Consider the following 18,091-nt stretch of genomic DNA (forward strand, 5'->3'; position numbering starts at 1 on the left):
ACCGGGCATTCCGGTCGAAAACCGAACACCTGGCAACCCTACAAGCCCTTTACATATATTTAAAAAAGGAGTTTGCTTAATCTTTTGAAGTCCAAAGGTGATCCATTTTACCCTAAAATTGTGACGGCTGAGCAGAAGACATCTGTAGAATTTAAAATCTTGTCTAAAAGAGAATTATTTCCCCTCCACAGTCATTCAAAATTGGGGGCTGGGGGATAATTAGGAGGAACGAATTAATCCTTCAACATGAATTAATTAATCTCAAATCTTTGTGAGGAAGGGATTCCCCATACATGGTGAGTGGAGTGGGGAGGTGCCACAACTGCGGCCCTATCTCCAGATGGGCATTGTTCAGGGTTGGAGATTTATTTGTAGGGAGTGAGTGGGACTTGTTTTCTTATCCACATTTTTTACTTCCACCTCATAAACCAGGGGGAATCCATTCAACCATTACAGTCAATGCAGAGATGCCATACTGGCAAGGGTATGAGGGAAAAGTTGCGAGAGGCTTTTTGGAAACAGCCAACCAGTCATGTCCTCTGAATGAGATCTGTAGTTTCTGGGGTCAGAATCTCGGCTGTTTCCACACAGATTCTTCAAACAAAATCATCTGTTGAAAATACTGAATATAACCTTAGAATTTTCCTCCCAGTGATTCCCCACCAGGTCCATCTTGTGGGTTTTTTTGCAGCAGGGAAAAACTCGGTCTCACGGTACTGCATCTACAATTTTGGTGTAACTGGGTTATCATTGTTAGACTGCAACATTTCTCTACAACACTGAGAGAACCTATGGCAGCCCTGTACAAATATGTTCTAAATTACTGAATTTCCTCTACAAATCCCATATGAAAACCTGTGCACCTTCTTGAGTGAATTTATAGAATCATTTTAAGTCAGACAACTCCAGTTTCTGGTAAATAATCCAGTTTACATACAGAAAGCAAAGTAGGTTATCATGTCTACTTAAGAAATCTGTGTGTGCTCTTGAATGTGAGTTAGGACAGGACAAATATGCATGCACTCACTTGAAATTCTGTTTCTATTATAGCTTTAAATGACTTTGACGTTGAAAAAACTACACCAGACTCCTAACTCTGCTTATGTTATCTTAGGTTGATTAGTAAACTTCTTCTGGCTGGTGTACAGATATTTAACAAAAAGAGATGCTTTTGGTTACACTAGAATAAATAGCAAAATAAAACATTTGCTCAATGGAAAAGACTGGTAGCAAAATAGTCTATTATGAAATATTAAGGAAGAAAGATTATACATACAGCCTAGAGATTTTTAGAGAGGATTTGAAATGTTCGTTTCATTTGGAAGATCTATCTTAGGATTTCATCAAAATAAACAATGTATGGAAGCCTAGTTATTTTGGTTCATGGTAAGAGTATTTTTATTCTCTATTTTGGGTTGAAATTGTGGATGTTTAATTAAGATTATCCTTTTCTAGGATTTCCATTTGAACAGAGTTAATCTAGAGGAATCTTCAGGAATGGAAAATTCTCCAGCAGGGGCTAGGCCAAAGAAAAAGAATAAAAAATCATACGACTTAACTCCAGCTGATAAATTTTGGCAGAAGCATAAAGGCAGGTGAGCTGAACAATTCCAGATTTTATATTTAAATTAGTCAACTTCTAATGAAGAATTACCCTTAACATACTAATATTTTTTCCATGTCTTTGAGGAAGTGTGATAGAGCATCTATGCAAAGGGAGTCATAAGCCACATTACTCTACCCAAAGAACTCTGTAATTTCATAAAATAGGTATGTTTGGTATAGTTCAATCTATATAAATAGTGTAGAGGAATTAATCTCATTTTAAGGGATTCACTAGCAGTTTTACTTAGTTTAGGAATGTTTGAATGTTCCTTTGAATAAAGCATACAGGTGACAAATCTGTTTGCAAATTGAGTAGATGCTTTTTATTTAATTCTAAAGGCACTATTAGCCTAGTTTCCCATGTACCTGTGGAGTAAGATTTCATTTGTGAAAAAGCTTTGAAATGTGTTCCCAATTCAGGGGAAAAATCAGACTGGATTTATAAAGAGAAGTGGAGTTCTTTAGTAATATGGGAAATGCAAAATTAAACATAATCTCTTAATTCTTATGATTCACAAACAAGGTAGTAGAGTGCCCTGGATGTGCTAGGAAAGAGTTCTGTGTGAGCAAAGCTATAAAAGAATGAAAACTGAAAACCAGCACTGAGGGGGACAAACTCTACTGTGTAGTGTGGTCTGGTCACATTATTAGATTTAAAGAAAGATGTCATCTGATCCATTTGGATATCCCAATACTTTACTGTTTTGAATGTTTGTGAAAATGAAATTACTTAGGATGGAGACTTCATGACTAGATTTAGTTCCTTCAGGTAAAATGGTTGAGGAATTGCTTTATACTAATCCTTACGTATTGTGGTAGCTTTACTTTTAGGGTTTTGTGGAAATGTATTTAATATCTACAGCAATTTGAAACACTGATGTTAATGGATCTTCTGGGACAGTCATTTTATCTCTTAGTATTCATCTGCTTTGGGGGGATTTTTTTTGTTATGTAGAGAGTATACATCTATGGTGCCATTACTATGTACACCTCTACCCCGATTTAACTCAAATTTGGATATAACGCAGTAAAGCAGGGCTCCAGGGGAGCGGGGCTGCGTGCTCCGGCGAATCAAAGCAGATTCGACATAACACGGTTTCACCTATAACTCAGTAAGATTTTTTGGCTCCTGAGGACAGCGTTATATCTGGGTAGAGGTGTATTAATTTTTATACGTGAATTTAATAAAGCATATAAAAAGTAATGGATATTTGTACTGAAAGTTTAAGCATATGTTTGATTATTCTCGTATATTAATTATTTTCTGTATTTTTGATGCTTCATTATTATAGTAACGAGTTGGTATTTCATAAAAATTTCTGAAAGGCATTTCCACAGTTATTTTGATCATAGAAACCATATGGTTTTACTGTTTAAATTTGACTATTTAACAGAACCTTATATATAATATTGCTTTAGTCCTTTCCCAGAGGTGGCAGAGTCTGTTCAGCAAGAGCTGGAATCCTACAGAGCCCAAGAAGATGAGGTCAAAAGGCTTAAAAGTATTATGGTAAGGTTTGTTTAAGATATATATTTTTTGTTTAACATATTTCATTTTTATATAAAATATGAAACAAAGCCCTATACAAGTATTCTCATGCTTTTAAAACATCCGCATCAACAAATGTTGTTCTTCGAGTGATGGTCCCTATGTGGATTCCAAGCATGGGTGTGCATGCATGCCACATGCCAGAACCAGAGTTATTCCTAGTAGTATCCGTTGACCCGTATGTGCGTCAGCCATGTGGCATTTCCGAAGCTTTAAGAGGCAGTGCAGGTCAGCGCTGCTCCAGTTCCCTTTTACCACTGCATAGCCGGAGTTGGCATCTCTCTTCCTCGGTGCTCTTAGCTTAAAAGAACTGCTTCGGTCCATTGTACATAGTTTTTCTTTAGTAGTTGTCTGTTCCTCATTTATTAGTTGACTGATTGCTTTCAGTTGGACTTATCCCCTCTGGGGACTCCCCCTGGCTCGAGAACTGTACTCTGGCAAGCTGGGTTTAAATATTGCTGTTCATGCCCACGTTCCTTCTCTGTGAGTGATGTGCATCAATTTTGTCTTTATTGCCTTGGCAAGGCTCACATTGCTCCATCTGCCAATCATTCCCACCACACACCCGGGAGGCTAGAAAACTCCACCTCTGCAAACACCTCATGGAAGAGGCAATGCGCCCAAGTGCACTCTCAGATCTGGGATCCATGGATCCACTGGAATGGCATTTGACACAGGCAGTGAGCACCTCTCTGGGGTCTTCCCACCCAGCACTGGTGCACACACCAAAAGCCCACCATGTGCACATAAAGCACACCCATGGGCATAAGGATGGCTCTCCGGGGACCACCCCCAAGCACAGTGTTGCCTCCTCAAGCCATGCCAAGTCGGGTGAGAATTCGCGTGCCAACTTGGACACTCCTGCTCCGAAGAAGTCCCGCTTCGAGCACAAGTCCAAGCTGTGTTGGCACCAGCCAAGGTGACTGGCTTGCCACCCATGCCCCCAGTTCCGTCCACTCCACCAGGTCTGTCCAGACTTGCCTGCCTGGTGCCAGGCATGCTAGAACATGTGTCCCTCCCCACACTGATGGTTGAACTTATGCTCCCCTGCCATGCTTCGCCTGCCATCCCTTGTGGGCGAGTTGCTCCTGCTCCATCCTTCTCTGCCAGGCCAGAGGTGCCTCTTGCTCCTGGACCATCCTCCTGCAATGACAGTCCCACTGTCTCCACCCCTAGCAGACCCATCTTCCGAGTCTGAGTGGTTCTCCTACCCAGACCACACCTTCTCGCCTGCACGGTCCCTCAGTCTGGATCCTTGGCGCCAACTATACCCTCCGATATACGCCCTGCCAGCCGACCCATGGTACCCCTACCCCTTGGCACCACCACTGCCTGGTGACTCCTATGCCTGGCCCTACTGGGCTTCCTGGATGCCCAATTATGAGCATGAAATGCCATCTCGCTCATGGCACCAGTTGTCCCTGATGCACACAGCCCCTCCCTTCCTCTTCGAGGACCCTTCGGCTGTCTCCGCTCTGGCGGCACCAGCAGGCGCCTTTGCAAACCCTAGTCCATATTGGCATCTCCTCGTCTCTGGACAATGCTATCATTCCCCTCACTCTCTCTCACCTCTTGCCAACCTTGTGCCATATTAGGACTTTGGAGAATGGCCACATCCCTCAGGCTGCCTGTTGAAGACATTCAGGACCTATGAGATCAATTCCTAGACATCTTACAATCTTCTGGACCCTTGTGTACCGCACTCCCTGTTCACAACGCCCTTCTACAACCGGCCCAGACCATCTAGCACACCACAGCCTCCTGTGCCCCAACGCCAAAACAGGCAGAATGCCAGTACTTCATGCCCTGTACGTGCATGGACATTCCTTTCACCCACATGCCCCTCAACTTCCTGATGGTCCAAACCACGACGAGCGCACCTGCCAACAACACCTATGGTCCACGGCCCCTGATCAGGCCACCAAGATGTTGGACCTCCTGGGATACCAGGTCTACTCTTCTGCCGGCCTCCAATTCCACATTGTCAGCTACCAGGCCATCATGGCCAAGTCTGATTTCCTTTCATTTTCCAAACTCATGGACTTGCAGGACTTCCTTCCCACCTTGACCTCGGAGAGGCAGCAGGACTTCCAACGTCAACTGGGTAAAGGCAATTTAGTGGCCAAGGTCACTGTCCAGGACACGGTCAATGCTGCCTCATACTTTGCCAGGACTCCCAGCTTCCCAAAAGAAGTACAGACCGCTCTTGAGGACTTTCCCTTCAACAACTACAAGTTCAGAAATGAAACAGAAGAGTGCTTCCATTCCCTCAAGGACTCTCCTGCCAGCTTATGCCACGTACCAGCCTTACCACCAACCTTACCCGCAGCGCCCATCCTGTTCTTCTCAGCATTGTCTGCACTCGCAATGAACTCGCTACTCTGCTGCTCCTTCTACTTCCACCCTGCCTCGAGGTTCCTCCAAGCAGCCCTTTTGACTCCTTCCCCAAGACCCGCGAACTTCTCCGCCTCTCCTCCCGCTACTCCACAGGTGGTTTTCTGGGGTCATCTTGGCCTCCTCACTCACAACTGGGGCAAGATTACCACCAACCACTGGGTGGTGGAATATTGTCTACCAGGGATACCTCACCTAATTTCTCTCCTTCCTGCCTCACTGCTCACCTGAGGAGCGCTCTGCCATATTATCACACTCTCACTTCCTCTGAGAGGAAGCGGATACCCTCCTGCTGAAGGTCTCTATAGAACTCATTCAACAGTTCTACCATGACTAGGGCTTCTATTCCTCCTCTTTCCTTGTGTCAAAGAAAGGAGGTGGCTTCCGCCCTATCTTGGACCTCTGAACAGATTTATTTGCAAGTTTCATTTCCGGATGGTCACTCTCCCTCTCATTATCCCCCCCTTTCCCATGGAGCCTGGGTCATCACTCTTGATACAAAGGATTTCATATTGACATCCATCCTGCTCATTGTCAGTTCCTCTGCTTCACGATCAACTGTTCTCACTACCAGTTCCAGGTCCTACCCTTCGGGATCACTACCGCCCCGTGTCTTCACAAAGGTCTTTGCCATCATGGCAGGTTACATGCGCCACCTGTGTCACTTGGTGTTTCTGTACCTAGATGATTGGCTCCTTGCAGCATCATCCCTATCCCATCTTCTTACCACTATTTGTATGCTGTGTGCCCTCCTCAACACCCTAGGAATTTGCGTCAATGAAGAGAAGTCGATCCTCACCCCTACTTGCTATCTCACCTTTGTAGGCACTCACCTGGACTCTGTCGTGGCCTGCCTCTTCCTTCCTTCGGATTGCTTTGCTGATGTCCCTGCCCTCATTGCGCAGTTCTGCCTGTGCCCTCACAGGTGCATCCATCACTGCCTCTGCCTTCTGGGCCATATGGCCGCCTGTACCTCTTTCACCCTGTACTCCCATCTTAGTCTGCGCTGCCTCCAACTGTGGCTCTGTTCTGTCTACAACCCACAGTCCAACCACTTCAACAAATGGGTCCTCATTCCCCCACCAGTTCTCACCTCTCACCTGGTGGTGCAACCCATCCACCGTCTTAGCCAGCGTTCCCTTTACAAATCCCACACTGCACCTTACCCTCATGATTGATGCCTTGCTTGTCAGATGGGACACTCATCTGGCCATCCGCGTGGCTCAGGGCCTCTGGTCACCCAGGCAAGTGCAGATGTATATCAGCATTTTAGAACTGCAGGTCATCCACTTTGCCTGCTAGGCTTTATTGCCCCTCACCATATGCAACTTTTACCTCCAGCACACCCATGACTTCCGAGCCTACCCCAGGCTCTTTACCGCCATTGCGGAGTGTTGCCGTGGCCGCGCCCTTTTGTCACAGCACTTCTCCAGATGAATTTCTTATTGCATCACTGACTGCTACACAGTCTCCTGTACTCTATGTAGGCTCATGCTGCTACATCCACCTTCCTGGCAGATGTCTCATGCCATGACATCTGCAGAGAAACCACATGGGCCTCAGTCCACACCTTTTCCACCCATTATGCTATGGATGTGGCAGTGGGCCATACTATTCTCCGCACTTCTTCTGAGCCCTTGTTCCCACCTCCTACCTGGGTACTGCTCACTACTCTCTGATGCTTGGAACCACATAGGGACCAACTCTCTCTCTCTAAGAGGTTACTTACTGTAACTGGAGGTTTTTTGAGCTGTGTGATCCCTATCTGGATTCCAGTTCTGCCCTCCTTCCCCTCTGCTCCGGACTCCTCTGCTGCTTGGTAGGAGGCGTCAACCTGCGCAGCCTCCTAAAGCCTTGGATGCACCACACGGTGATGTACTATGCATGTGCAGGTCAATGGACGCTAACAATTCCGGCTCCAGTGCATGGCTCACATGTGCCCCCATGCTTGGAATCCACATAGGGACCACACATCGCAAAGAACTAGGTTTTTAGAACATTTAAATTAATAAGAGAAGATAATGCATGTTGAAGATTTCAGGTCGTTGCGAAATATCACTTCATCCTCTGAAGTTAATTCACTATTGTAAATACATAAACATGATTATTTGCCTGCATTTATTGTGATAATATTGCAGCATTTCCAAATGAGACTCAGAAGGATGTGTTCATAAAAGTATGCAGTGACTCACAGAGTTACAGGACTGCTGCTGTAAATAATCAGTTGAACAACACTGATCTCTTAATATATATAAGAGACTTCAATAATTAAGTATTTGAAAATTGTAGTGTGAGGTAAACAGGTTCATATGTTAACAGCCACTCCAGAAATGCACAGTAGTTTTAATCTGTCTGGGTCTGGTTTGAAGACAAACATGTTGAAAATAGACCCTCCTAAATTCCTTGTAAGGTGATGACAGACTTTGTCCTTGATCCAAACACCTTGCTAACGTTCTTTCTGTACCACCATATGCAACGTGGTCAGGGACTTCTCTTTGAGCTGTGAAATTCTTTGAATTATCATCTAAAATGGATTATGGCCTTTGGGAAGCCCACTTGCCTTTTTGTTTCAAATGACATCTGTACAAAGTGTTTTTTCTAACTCCTAGACTTTTTCATTTATAATTATAAATTATAATTTATTGTCCAATAAGTTCTTTATGGATATGCCCAGTAGAAGTTGTATTCTCCTGATGCTGTCAGTGTAAAATAGAGAAGAAATAAATTAACCGTATTTTCAAATATGGTTTTGTGTCTACAGCATACATGGTTGTACCTTAATGAAACTCTTTCCACAGGGAATTGAAGGGGAGGATGAAGGAGCAATAAGTATGCTTTCTGATAATACAGCTAAACTAACTTCAGCTGTTAGGTAAGTAATTAATAAAGCACTAGTAGTATAGGTAAAATAGCTTTCCATTAGTTATATTTTCTGCTATTCTGATTTTAATATCTCCTGATGATTTTACCAACTTTCAAAAATATCAATCGGAATGTTAAGCAAGAATTTAGATGTTTGTTGCCCAGTAAGGCAAAATCTCAAAAAATAGACTTTGGAGGAAATTGTTCTTCTTTCAGTGATTGTCTGCATGGATTCTGCTTCTGGTGCACATGCAGTCCATTAGTGTGAGATTGGATTCTACTGGCCACCAGAATTGGGACTAGATGTCCTCACATGCCACACCCTCATCCAAGGACAAAAGGAGTGGAGTGGGTCCAACAGATCCTAACTTCCTTTTTACCACCTATGGGGGTGACACCGAACCATGTACTTGACTCTGCACACTGTGAGACTAGTTGTTAGGCTAGTTTATTATACTTGAATAGTTAATTAACATAAATAGCATAATTAACAGTTGTTGTAGTTTAACACCCGTTGGCAGAATAAGATTAATCACTAGGAATTCGTTTTAGGTATAGAGTTATCCCCAATAACAGGTACTTAGACAGGGAGACTAGAGAGGCTATAAAAATAGAGGACTCAGTAATAATGGGGGATTTCAACTACCCCATATCAACTGGGTACATGTCACCTCCGGAAGGGATGCAGAAATAAGGATTCTAGATGTCATTAATGACTGCTTGTCGGTGCAGCTATTCCTGGAACCCCCAAAGGGTGAGACAATTTTTAATTTAATCCTAAGTGGTGCTCAGGATCTAGTCAGGAGGTGAATATAGCTGAACTTCTTGGTAATAGCTACCATAATATAATTAATTTTAACATCCAAAAAGCCTACCACTGGCTTTGTAACTTCAGCATTTAACTTCAGAAAGGAGAACTACACAAAAGTGAGGAAGATAGTTAAACAGCAATTAAAAAGAACAGTCACGAGTGAAATGCCTTCAAGCTGCATAGAAACTTTTTTAAAACTGACATAAGAGTGTCAAACTAAATGTATACCCCAAATTAGAAAGAATAGTAAGAGGATCCCAAAAATGCCACCATGGCTAAACAGAGTAAAAGAAGCAGTTAGAGGCAAAAAGACATATAAAAATTGGAAGTCAAATCCTACTGAGGAAAATGGAAAGAAGAATAAACTCTGGTAAGTCAAGTGTAAAAGTATAATTAGGCAGACTAAAAAAAGAATTTGAAGAGCAACTAGCAAAAGACTCAAAAACGAACAGCAAAGAATGTTTTAAGTATATCAGAAACAATAAGCCTGCCAAACAATCAGTAGGGCCAATGGGTAATCAAGGTGCTAAAGGAGCACTCAAGGAAGACAAGACCATTGTAAAGAAGTTAAATGGATTCTTTGCATGAGTCTTCACTGCAGAGGATTTGAGGGAAACATTCTTTTTAGGTGACAGATCTGAGACGCTATTTCAGATTGAGGTGTCTGTAGAGGAGGTTTGGGAACAAATTGGTATATTGAACAGTAATAAGTCACCAGAACTAGTTGATATTCACCCAAGAGTTTTGAATTGCAAAATGAATGTGAAATTGCAAAAATAGTAACTTTGACAAGGTCCCTCACCAAAGGCTCTTAAACAAAGTAAGCAGTCATGGGATAAGAGGGAAGCTCCTGTCATGGATCAGTAACTGGTTAAAAGACAGGAAACTAACAGGGTAGGAATAAATGGCCAGTTTTCAGAATGGAGAGAGGTAAATAGCTCTGTCCCCAACAGATCTGTACTGGGACCGTTGCTGTTCAACATATTCATAAATGATCTGGAAAAAGGGGTAAACAGTGAGGTGGCAAAGTTTGCAGACAATATAAAAGTACACAAGATAGTTCAATCCAAATCTGACACAAAGGGATCTCACAAAATTGCTTGAATGGGCAACAAAATGGCAGATAAAATTAATGTTGACAAATGCAAAGTAAATATAATTCCAACTATGCATACAAAATTATGGGATCTAAATTATCTGTTACCACTTAAGAAAGAGATATTGGAGTCCGTGTGAATAGTTTTCTGAAAACATCTGCTCAATGTGCAGCACCAGTCAAAAAGCTAACAATTTTGCGAGCTGTTAGGAAAGGGGTAGATCAGGGTTTCTCAAACAGGGGTCGCCGCTTCTGTAGGGAAAGCCCCTGGTGGGCCGGACCGGTGTGTTTACCGGCCCCGTCTGCTGGTCCGGCCAGTCGTGGCTCCCACTGGCCGCGAATCGCTGCTCCGGGCCAATGGGAGTTGCTGGAAGCGGCAGCCAGTAAGTCCCTCAGCCCGGCTGCTTCCAGCATCTCCTGTTGGCCCGGAGCAGCGATCCGCGGCCAGTGGGAGCCACGATTGGCCCGACCTGCGGACGGGGCCGGTAAACACACCGGTCCGGCCCACCAGGGCTTTCCCTACAGAAGCGGCGACCCGTTTGAGAAACCCTGGGGTAAATAAGACAATAAATATAATGCCACTATAGAAATCCATGATACATCCATGAATACTGCATGCAATTTGGGTCACCTCATCTCCAAAAATATATATTAGAAATGGGAAAGGTACCAAGATGTGCAACAAAAATGATTAAGGGAATGGGAACAGCTTCCATCTGAGGAGAGATTAAAAAACTAGCACTGTTCAGTTTGGAAGAGATGACTAAGGAGGGGATATGACAGAGGTCTATGAAATCATGAGTGGCATGAAGAAAGTGAATAAGGGATTATTCACTCCTTCATGTAACGCAAGAACCAGGGGTCACCCCGTGAAATTAGTAGGCAGCAGGTTTAATACAAATACGAGAAAGTACTTTTTCCCCACAATGCACAGCTAACCTATGGAACTCATTGCAATGGGATGTTGTAAAGGTCTCACTATAACTGGTTTCATGAAATAATTAGTTAAGGTCATGGATGATAGATCCATCAATGATTATTAGCCAAGAATGGTCACGGATACAATCCCATGCTCTGGGTGTCTTTAAGCCTCTGACTGTCAAATACTGAGAGTGGACGACAGGGGATGGATCACTTGGTGATTTCCCTGTTCTGTTCATTCCCGCTGAAACTTCTGGCATTGGCCTCTTTCGGAAGACAGGATAATGGGCTAGACTCAGTATGGCTGAGCCAAATCCCTGATATTTTAAACTTATCCCTCTTGCAAGGCTGGTATATGGCCTTATGGTTCATATTGTGTCCCTCTGATGCATTGGCTGGTCACCAAGTACCCACAGGTACCACCTGAAACCGATCCATACTTCCACCAGTGATGAATACTCTAGGTATCTGTTTTGTCTCAGTGAGGGACACATTACTGGCAAATGTTTAATCTGTCTCTCCTTTTCCAAAAGAATGCAGAAAGGCCTGATAGCCCTTCTCAAGCTTTATTCTGGAGCTATCAAAAAGGGCCTCTTCAGAGCTTGAAGCTAAAAATCCTGTCAAGCTGGTTCATTTGCTCTTGATTAGTGTTCTGGTGAGATGCAGCTGTACACAAAGGTCCTGTGTTCATTCTTCATCAAAGACAGTGAACCCTTTGGTCACTGAGTCTATGCCTAGTTATTGTCAGGAAGGGGTAGGAAGGAGCAGAGTTCCCAGGGTAAACATAGACAAAAGTAACCCTCCCTGGTGCCTAGTAAAAAGAGCCATTTCTCTGTTGGCTCATGCCCCTCAATGGAAAAGCAGTTTACGGCCCTGATTGGATCCCTCTGATGTATTAACTGGTCACAGAATACCCATGGGCCATATTTTCCCCAGTAACAGTGCCTCAGTACCGATGTCAATACTGTAACACATGATAGCAATCCCCTCTGAGCCCATGACTCTGCCATCGACCTTCATGGTGCAGATATGTCTGGTGCAGACTTTCTCAGTACTGAAGATGTTTCCTGTACTGAGTCATCTTATGGCGATGACACAACTAGAGTCACCCCTGCTATCCTCATCTGCCATTTTAAGTGCTTCTGTCTCTGGACCGATGGGTTCTGGAACTGAAACACTGACTGGGTTTCATGAGGGCCCTGAGACACCTGAATAGTGCAACTTCATTATTTGAGTGTTCATTTTCTTCTATCTCTTCAAAACATAGTAGGGAGATATCTGCCACCCATATACTTTGTTCTCATGGGAGTTGTACTGATCTGATAGGGAGCCCAGGGATCATCTTTCCAAGCACATGTCAGGGTTTCTACCCCCATGTCCTCTAGCCCTGTACTATTACAGCATGCAATCTTGGCCATTTTGGGCTCCCATCTAGGAAATCTTCCTTTACTGCTCTCTCCTTCCGGAGTTAGATCTTCCTCCCCTCCACTGGCTGCCTGAGCAGTGTGCTATTCTGCACTTGTCAGCTTTCCTCCAGCCCTTGGTTTAAAAAATCCACTACAGCCTTTTTAATTTTACATGCCAGCAGTCTAGTTCCATTTTGGTTTATGTGGAGCCAATCTCTCCTCTATAGGATACTCCTTCCCCAAAATGTTCCCCAGTTCTTAATAAACCTAAATCCCTCCTCCTTGCACCATGATCTCATTCATGCATTGAGACCTTTCAGCCCTGCCTGTCTTACTGGCCCTGCATGTGGAAATGGAAGCAATTCAGAAAAATGCAACCATAGTGGTCCTGGACTTTGATCTGTTACCTAGCAGCCTAAATTTGGCCTCCAGTACCTCTCTCCTACTTTTCCCAAGGCACTGATACTTAAATGTAGCACAGCCACCAGTTCCACCCCAGTGCTACATATAGGCCTGTCTTAATATCTCATGAGATCTGCTATCTTTACATCCAGCTGGCAATTTACCATGTGGTTCTCCTGGTTATCATAAACCCACCCATCTGTGTTTCTAGCAATCAAATCCCCACTGCTATTGCCTTTTTCTAGTAAGTCCCTGCTCCCCAGAGGGATATCCTCTGTGCAAGAGGATATCATGACATCATCTGGAAGGTGGGTCCTAACTATGGGATTGTTTCCTTCTACTCCAGCTTGATGCTCTCTGGCCCCAAGACTTTCATCCTCAACAGCACATGGGTTGTTGGACAGGAGGCGGGACCGCTCTACTTTGTCTTTAAAAGTCTCTTCTCTGTACCACACTGTCTCTCATTGTCGTCCAGTTCAGCCACTCTGGCGTCAAGAGCCCGTACGTTGTCTCTGAGGGCCGTGAATTGCTCACACTGCATGTGTTCATACACCACCTGCCCCCAAGGCAGGTAGTCATACATGTTGCACTCAGTGCGATAAATAGGGTAGCCTCCACTGTGCTGCCGATCTTCTACCTATGGTGTTGGGTTTTTTTGTTTTTGTTTTTTTTACTCTTGGGGTGTTTTTTTAAGTAGCCTACATGTAGGGTATGTTCGTTAGGTGTATTGGATTTTTTCTGTTTCTTCGGTCAGTTACTTTTCTTGGGGACTTGGTGCCTTTGTAATTGTTATCCCTTGGCCTTCTCTCTTTGCAGCCAAACTTTCCTTATGTTGGCAGCTCACTCAATTGCTGTGCTTTCTCACAGGCTCTCAGCTTAAGAAGGGGCTCTTGCAGGAGGCCTCTAAATTTACGCCTGTGGCTAGGCTACACACACTTCCCATGTCCTATTGATAATTGGGTCCTGACCTCTACGAGCTATCCCTGTGATCAAGGATAATCACTAATAGGTAATTATTCCGATGCCACAGTGACGAACACCTCCAACAGGGCTGTGAGTCACAAGTACAGTGTGTCTGATCAGTCCTCCCCAACTGCATACCCCAGAACTAGACACAGTACTCTAGCAGTGGTTGCACCAGTGCCAAATACAGAGGTAATATTATCTCTCTACGCCTGCTTGAGATACCCCTAGGTATGCATCCAGGGATCACTTTAGCCCTTTTGACCGTAGCATCACACAGGAATCTCATGGTCAGCTGATTATCCTGCCCCAAGAAATCCTTTTCAGAGTAACTGCTTCTCGGACTAGTGTCCCCACCCCCCATCTTGTTAGTATGGCCTACATTCTTTGTTTCTGTATGTATACATTTACAGTTAGCTGTATTACGTTGCCCATACTGCATATACATTGTCTTCTATCACTAAACTACGGCTATATAGATTACCCACATTGAATATACTGTAAATGTTTCTTTGAGAACCTTAACTCTTGTATTTCCTGACTCCTTTGTTTTTCAGTTTGTAATCTTCACCTTTGCTTCTCATAATTGATGCATTTATTATAGTGAATCCACAATGCCACTGGAATGTGCAACCCAACGTTTTACTTTATTTAAATTTTTCAGCTCTCTTCCAGAACTACTTGAAAAGAAAAGGCTTATCGATCTTCATACAAATGTTGCAACTGCTGTCCTGGAGCATATAAAGGTATCTCCGCTGTCTGTTATAAAAATATAGAACTCCTTTATAAGTCAGCTTATCTCTGTCAAACCACAATACGGTCGACATTACTTAAAACTGGAGAAATAGATCAGAATGGCATGTCTTCTCAAAAATAATACCTTGGAAAGAGCTGCACATCATATGACATCTTGCAAGACCAAATGATGTAACAGTGGGAGGAACTTCAATTTCAATGTGTGTGCACAACAGGGTGAAATAAATGTATTATGGCAATCTTGGGTCAAAATTGTTCACAGATTTAGTTCATTTATATGTGATGGCCAAGTTCTAGTGTTAAAATTTTAATGTGGGATGAAGCTGTGATGTTGATTTTATGAAAATCTATATGATTTTGCAAAAATATGCTAATGAGTGTGAATATAATGTAACTGGAATATGCTTCATGCAAAAGGTCTCTTGTAAGGTATTACAAAGCTTATAATCTACTGAGTGTGTTCATCCTATTTGTATAAATGTATCACTCTTGTATCTGAAACTAGAAATATGAAATATAACTCTGAGGTCCTACTGTAGTTATGCAAAGTGTGGGCAATTAATGGTGGTTTGGAATCTTGATGGCTCCCATCAACCAGAACAATTGACTGTGGATGGCTCTGTTTGCTTGCAGGCCTTCCTGTACATCAGGCTGGGAGGCATGAGGGCTTGAAGTCTTACAGTGACATGTGATCATGTCACCTGAACTGAAATCCATCTTTAACCTGATGCTTTTCCATTTAGAAGGAGGAGTAGGAACCCAGAGAGGGACAAAGAATTCCCGCCTTATGCAAAAGATATATAAGGGCGTGGAACAGAACAAAGGAGGCTGCAATCATGAGAGATCCCCTAGCTTCCACCCGAGCTGGAACAAGGGCTGTACCAGGGGAAAGGATTGTGCCCAGACTAGAAAGGCATCTAGTCTGTGATAAAAGCTTATTGAAACATCTCTGAGGATGAGATTTTATCTGTATTCAGCTTTCTTACTGTATTAGGTTTAGACTTGCATGGTTTATTTTGCTTGGTAATTGACTTTGTTCTATCTGTTATTACTTGGAATCACTTAAATCCTACTTTTTGTATTTAATAAAATCACTTTTTACTTATTAATTAACCTAGAATATGCATTAATACCTTGGTGGGGGGGAGGAAATAGCTGTGCATATCTCTTTATCAGTGTTATAGAGGGCGAACAATTTGAGTTTACCCTGTATAAGCTTTATACAGGGTAAAACGGATTTATTTGGGATTTGAACCCCATTGGGAGTTGGGCATCTAAGCATTTGAGACAGGAACATTTCTTAAGCTGTTTTCAGTTAAGCCTGCAACTTTTGGGGGACATGGTTCAGATGTGGGTCTGGGTTTGTAGCAGGCTAGTGTATCTGGCTCAAACGGGCGAGGTTCTGGAGTCCCAAGCCTGCAGGGAAAAGAGGCTTAGAGGTAGTCTCAGCACATCAGTTGGCAGTCCCCAAGGGGGTTTCTGTGATCCGACCTGTCACAGTGGCGTAGTGGAGCAGGATCTTTGCACAGCTGATTGCTTTAAGATACTGGTAGTGATTTTAAATGAGTTTTAAGTTTGATGGCTGGAGAACAGACAAAGTGGTTACTGGTTTATTTTCTGTTTGCTTATTTCGGGTAAGGGAAATAGAGACAGAAAAGGAAGCAAAATAAGTAAGGGAAAATCAGAAGAAGCTAGAACTACACAAGTTGCAAATTGCCCAGAAAGGCTGAACACTGGGCGCTGGGAAAGTCTCTGTTAACTAAGAAGCCCCTGAACTGAGTGCATCTCAGTTTCAGTGAACTGCAGACAGATGTGGCCCAACCTCTGTGTCTGTGCTGAAGCTGACTGGAGTGTCTAACTTAGCAAGACAGGAGTGGAGGGGTGCCTGTTCTGGCAGGAGGGGATTCTCTGTGGTATCCCAACTCATCGAGTGACAGTCTTAAGAGAAGACAAGTGGAAACTGATGTGCAGTTTGCCCAGGAAAAGGCTGCCCTGGAAAAAGAAAAGGCTGCCCACCAGCAAACTCTGAACTTAAAAGACAAAGCAGATTAAGACCCAGAAGCACAAACTGGTTGTAATGGCGTGGAAGAGGTGCACAGAGACACGTATCTTGAAGCTGGAAGTTGGGGTCCTGGTGACTGCTGTGGTGAGAACAGACTCCAAGGAGCCTGTAGCTGGAAGCAAGCCCAACCTGAGTGAAAGGGGGGAGGGGGCTATTTTGCTGGCCAGTGAAGAGTCTGTCATAGCTGGTAGCTGTGAGCCCACAGCTGGATCAGGGTCTCCTTCCTTTTAGTGGGACACAGGAGTATCTGCTCCAGAGGGGAGCCCAAAGAAGAATTTTAGGTATACTGCCTCTGCCATGGACAGTGTCCAGGTCTCTGTCTCAAACAGGGCAGGGTTCTGAAGTCCCAAGCTGACAGGGAAAATGGGCTCAGAAGTAGTCTCAGCACATCAGTTGGCAGTCCCAAAGGGGTTTCTGTGATCCAACCTGTCACAGAAGCCCATTAAAATGATATTTTAAAGCATATGTTTGCTATGCTTTAGTTAGGCTAAGATTAGGTCATTAGTTAATGGTTTAAATATTTTTCTCAAAAAAATGTGTATCATTAACTTGTATTAGTCATCTGAAAGTGCTGATATGATAAAAGTTTATGACTCTGTGGTAAACTGACCCATAGGGAGGTAGTAAGGAAGGATGGTCTTTTGTGGTTAAGGTATAGACCAGGGCATCAGGAAACTGGTTTTATTCCTGTTTCTGCCGTAGACTTGCTGGCTGAATCACTTGGTTCCTGATCTTATGACATCTAGGGTGACCAGACAGCAATTGCGGAAAAATTGAAACGGAGGTGGGTGGGGGAGGGTAATAGAAGCCTGTATAACAAAAAGACCCCAAAATTGGGACTGTCCCTATAAAATCGGGACATCTGGTCACCCTAATGACAACTGACTGGATAGACCCTTGTGCTTGCATGGAGTCTGAGTGAAGGTCAGTAAGGTTCCATGAGGGTGCAGCAGTTTCTTAAACACCTCAGAAAATTTTACCCCATACTACTTACCTGTCTCACAAGGGATAGGATATTTTGAGGCTTAATTCCACTAACATTTGTCAAGTGTTTTGAGCTCTTCAGTGCAAGATGATATTCAAGTTATATTAAACATCATGTCTATGAATGAGTTACAGTTTCACTAGGTTGATTTTTGTTTTGAATCTTAATGCTTCTTTGAATTTGGTTCAGCTACCAGGTGACCTGTAGTATGTTTTCTTGCAATAGTTGGCATGGAATCTGGCATGCCAGCTTTCATACTCAGTAATTGAAAGGCAGTAC

At 43.5% G+C, this 18,091-nt stretch overlaps 1 protein-coding gene across 4 annotated transcripts in view; it reads left to right on the forward strand.

Annotated features, from left to right (window-relative positions):
* SCFD1 (sec1 family domain containing 1) overlaps positions 1 to 18,091 on the forward strand; it is a 152,781-nt gene that overhangs the window by 43,789 nt on the left and 90,901 nt on the right. For all 4 annotated transcript variants that reach the window (XR_007774508.1, XM_050953890.1, XM_050953892.1 and 1 more), the window contains exons 11-14: positions 1,456 to 1,595; positions 3,025 to 3,115; positions 8,347 to 8,420; positions 14,674 to 14,755. Coding sequence is in view for 3 of the 4 variants with exons in the window: in XM_050953890.1 (XP_050809847.1) it covers positions 1,456 to 1,595; positions 3,025 to 3,115; positions 8,347 to 8,420; positions 14,674 to 14,755 (387 nt within the window). In the remaining variant the exon portion in view is untranslated. The remainder of the gene's footprint in view (positions 1 to 1,455; positions 1,596 to 3,024; positions 3,116 to 8,346; positions 8,421 to 14,673; positions 14,756 to 18,091) is intronic.

The sequence above is a fragment of the Gopherus flavomarginatus genome, chromosome 5 (assembly GCF_025201925.1).
Source record: "Gopherus flavomarginatus isolate rGopFla2 chromosome 5, rGopFla2.mat.asm, whole genome shotgun sequence".
NCBI lineage: Eukaryota > Metazoa > Chordata > Testudines > Testudinidae > Gopherus > Gopherus flavomarginatus.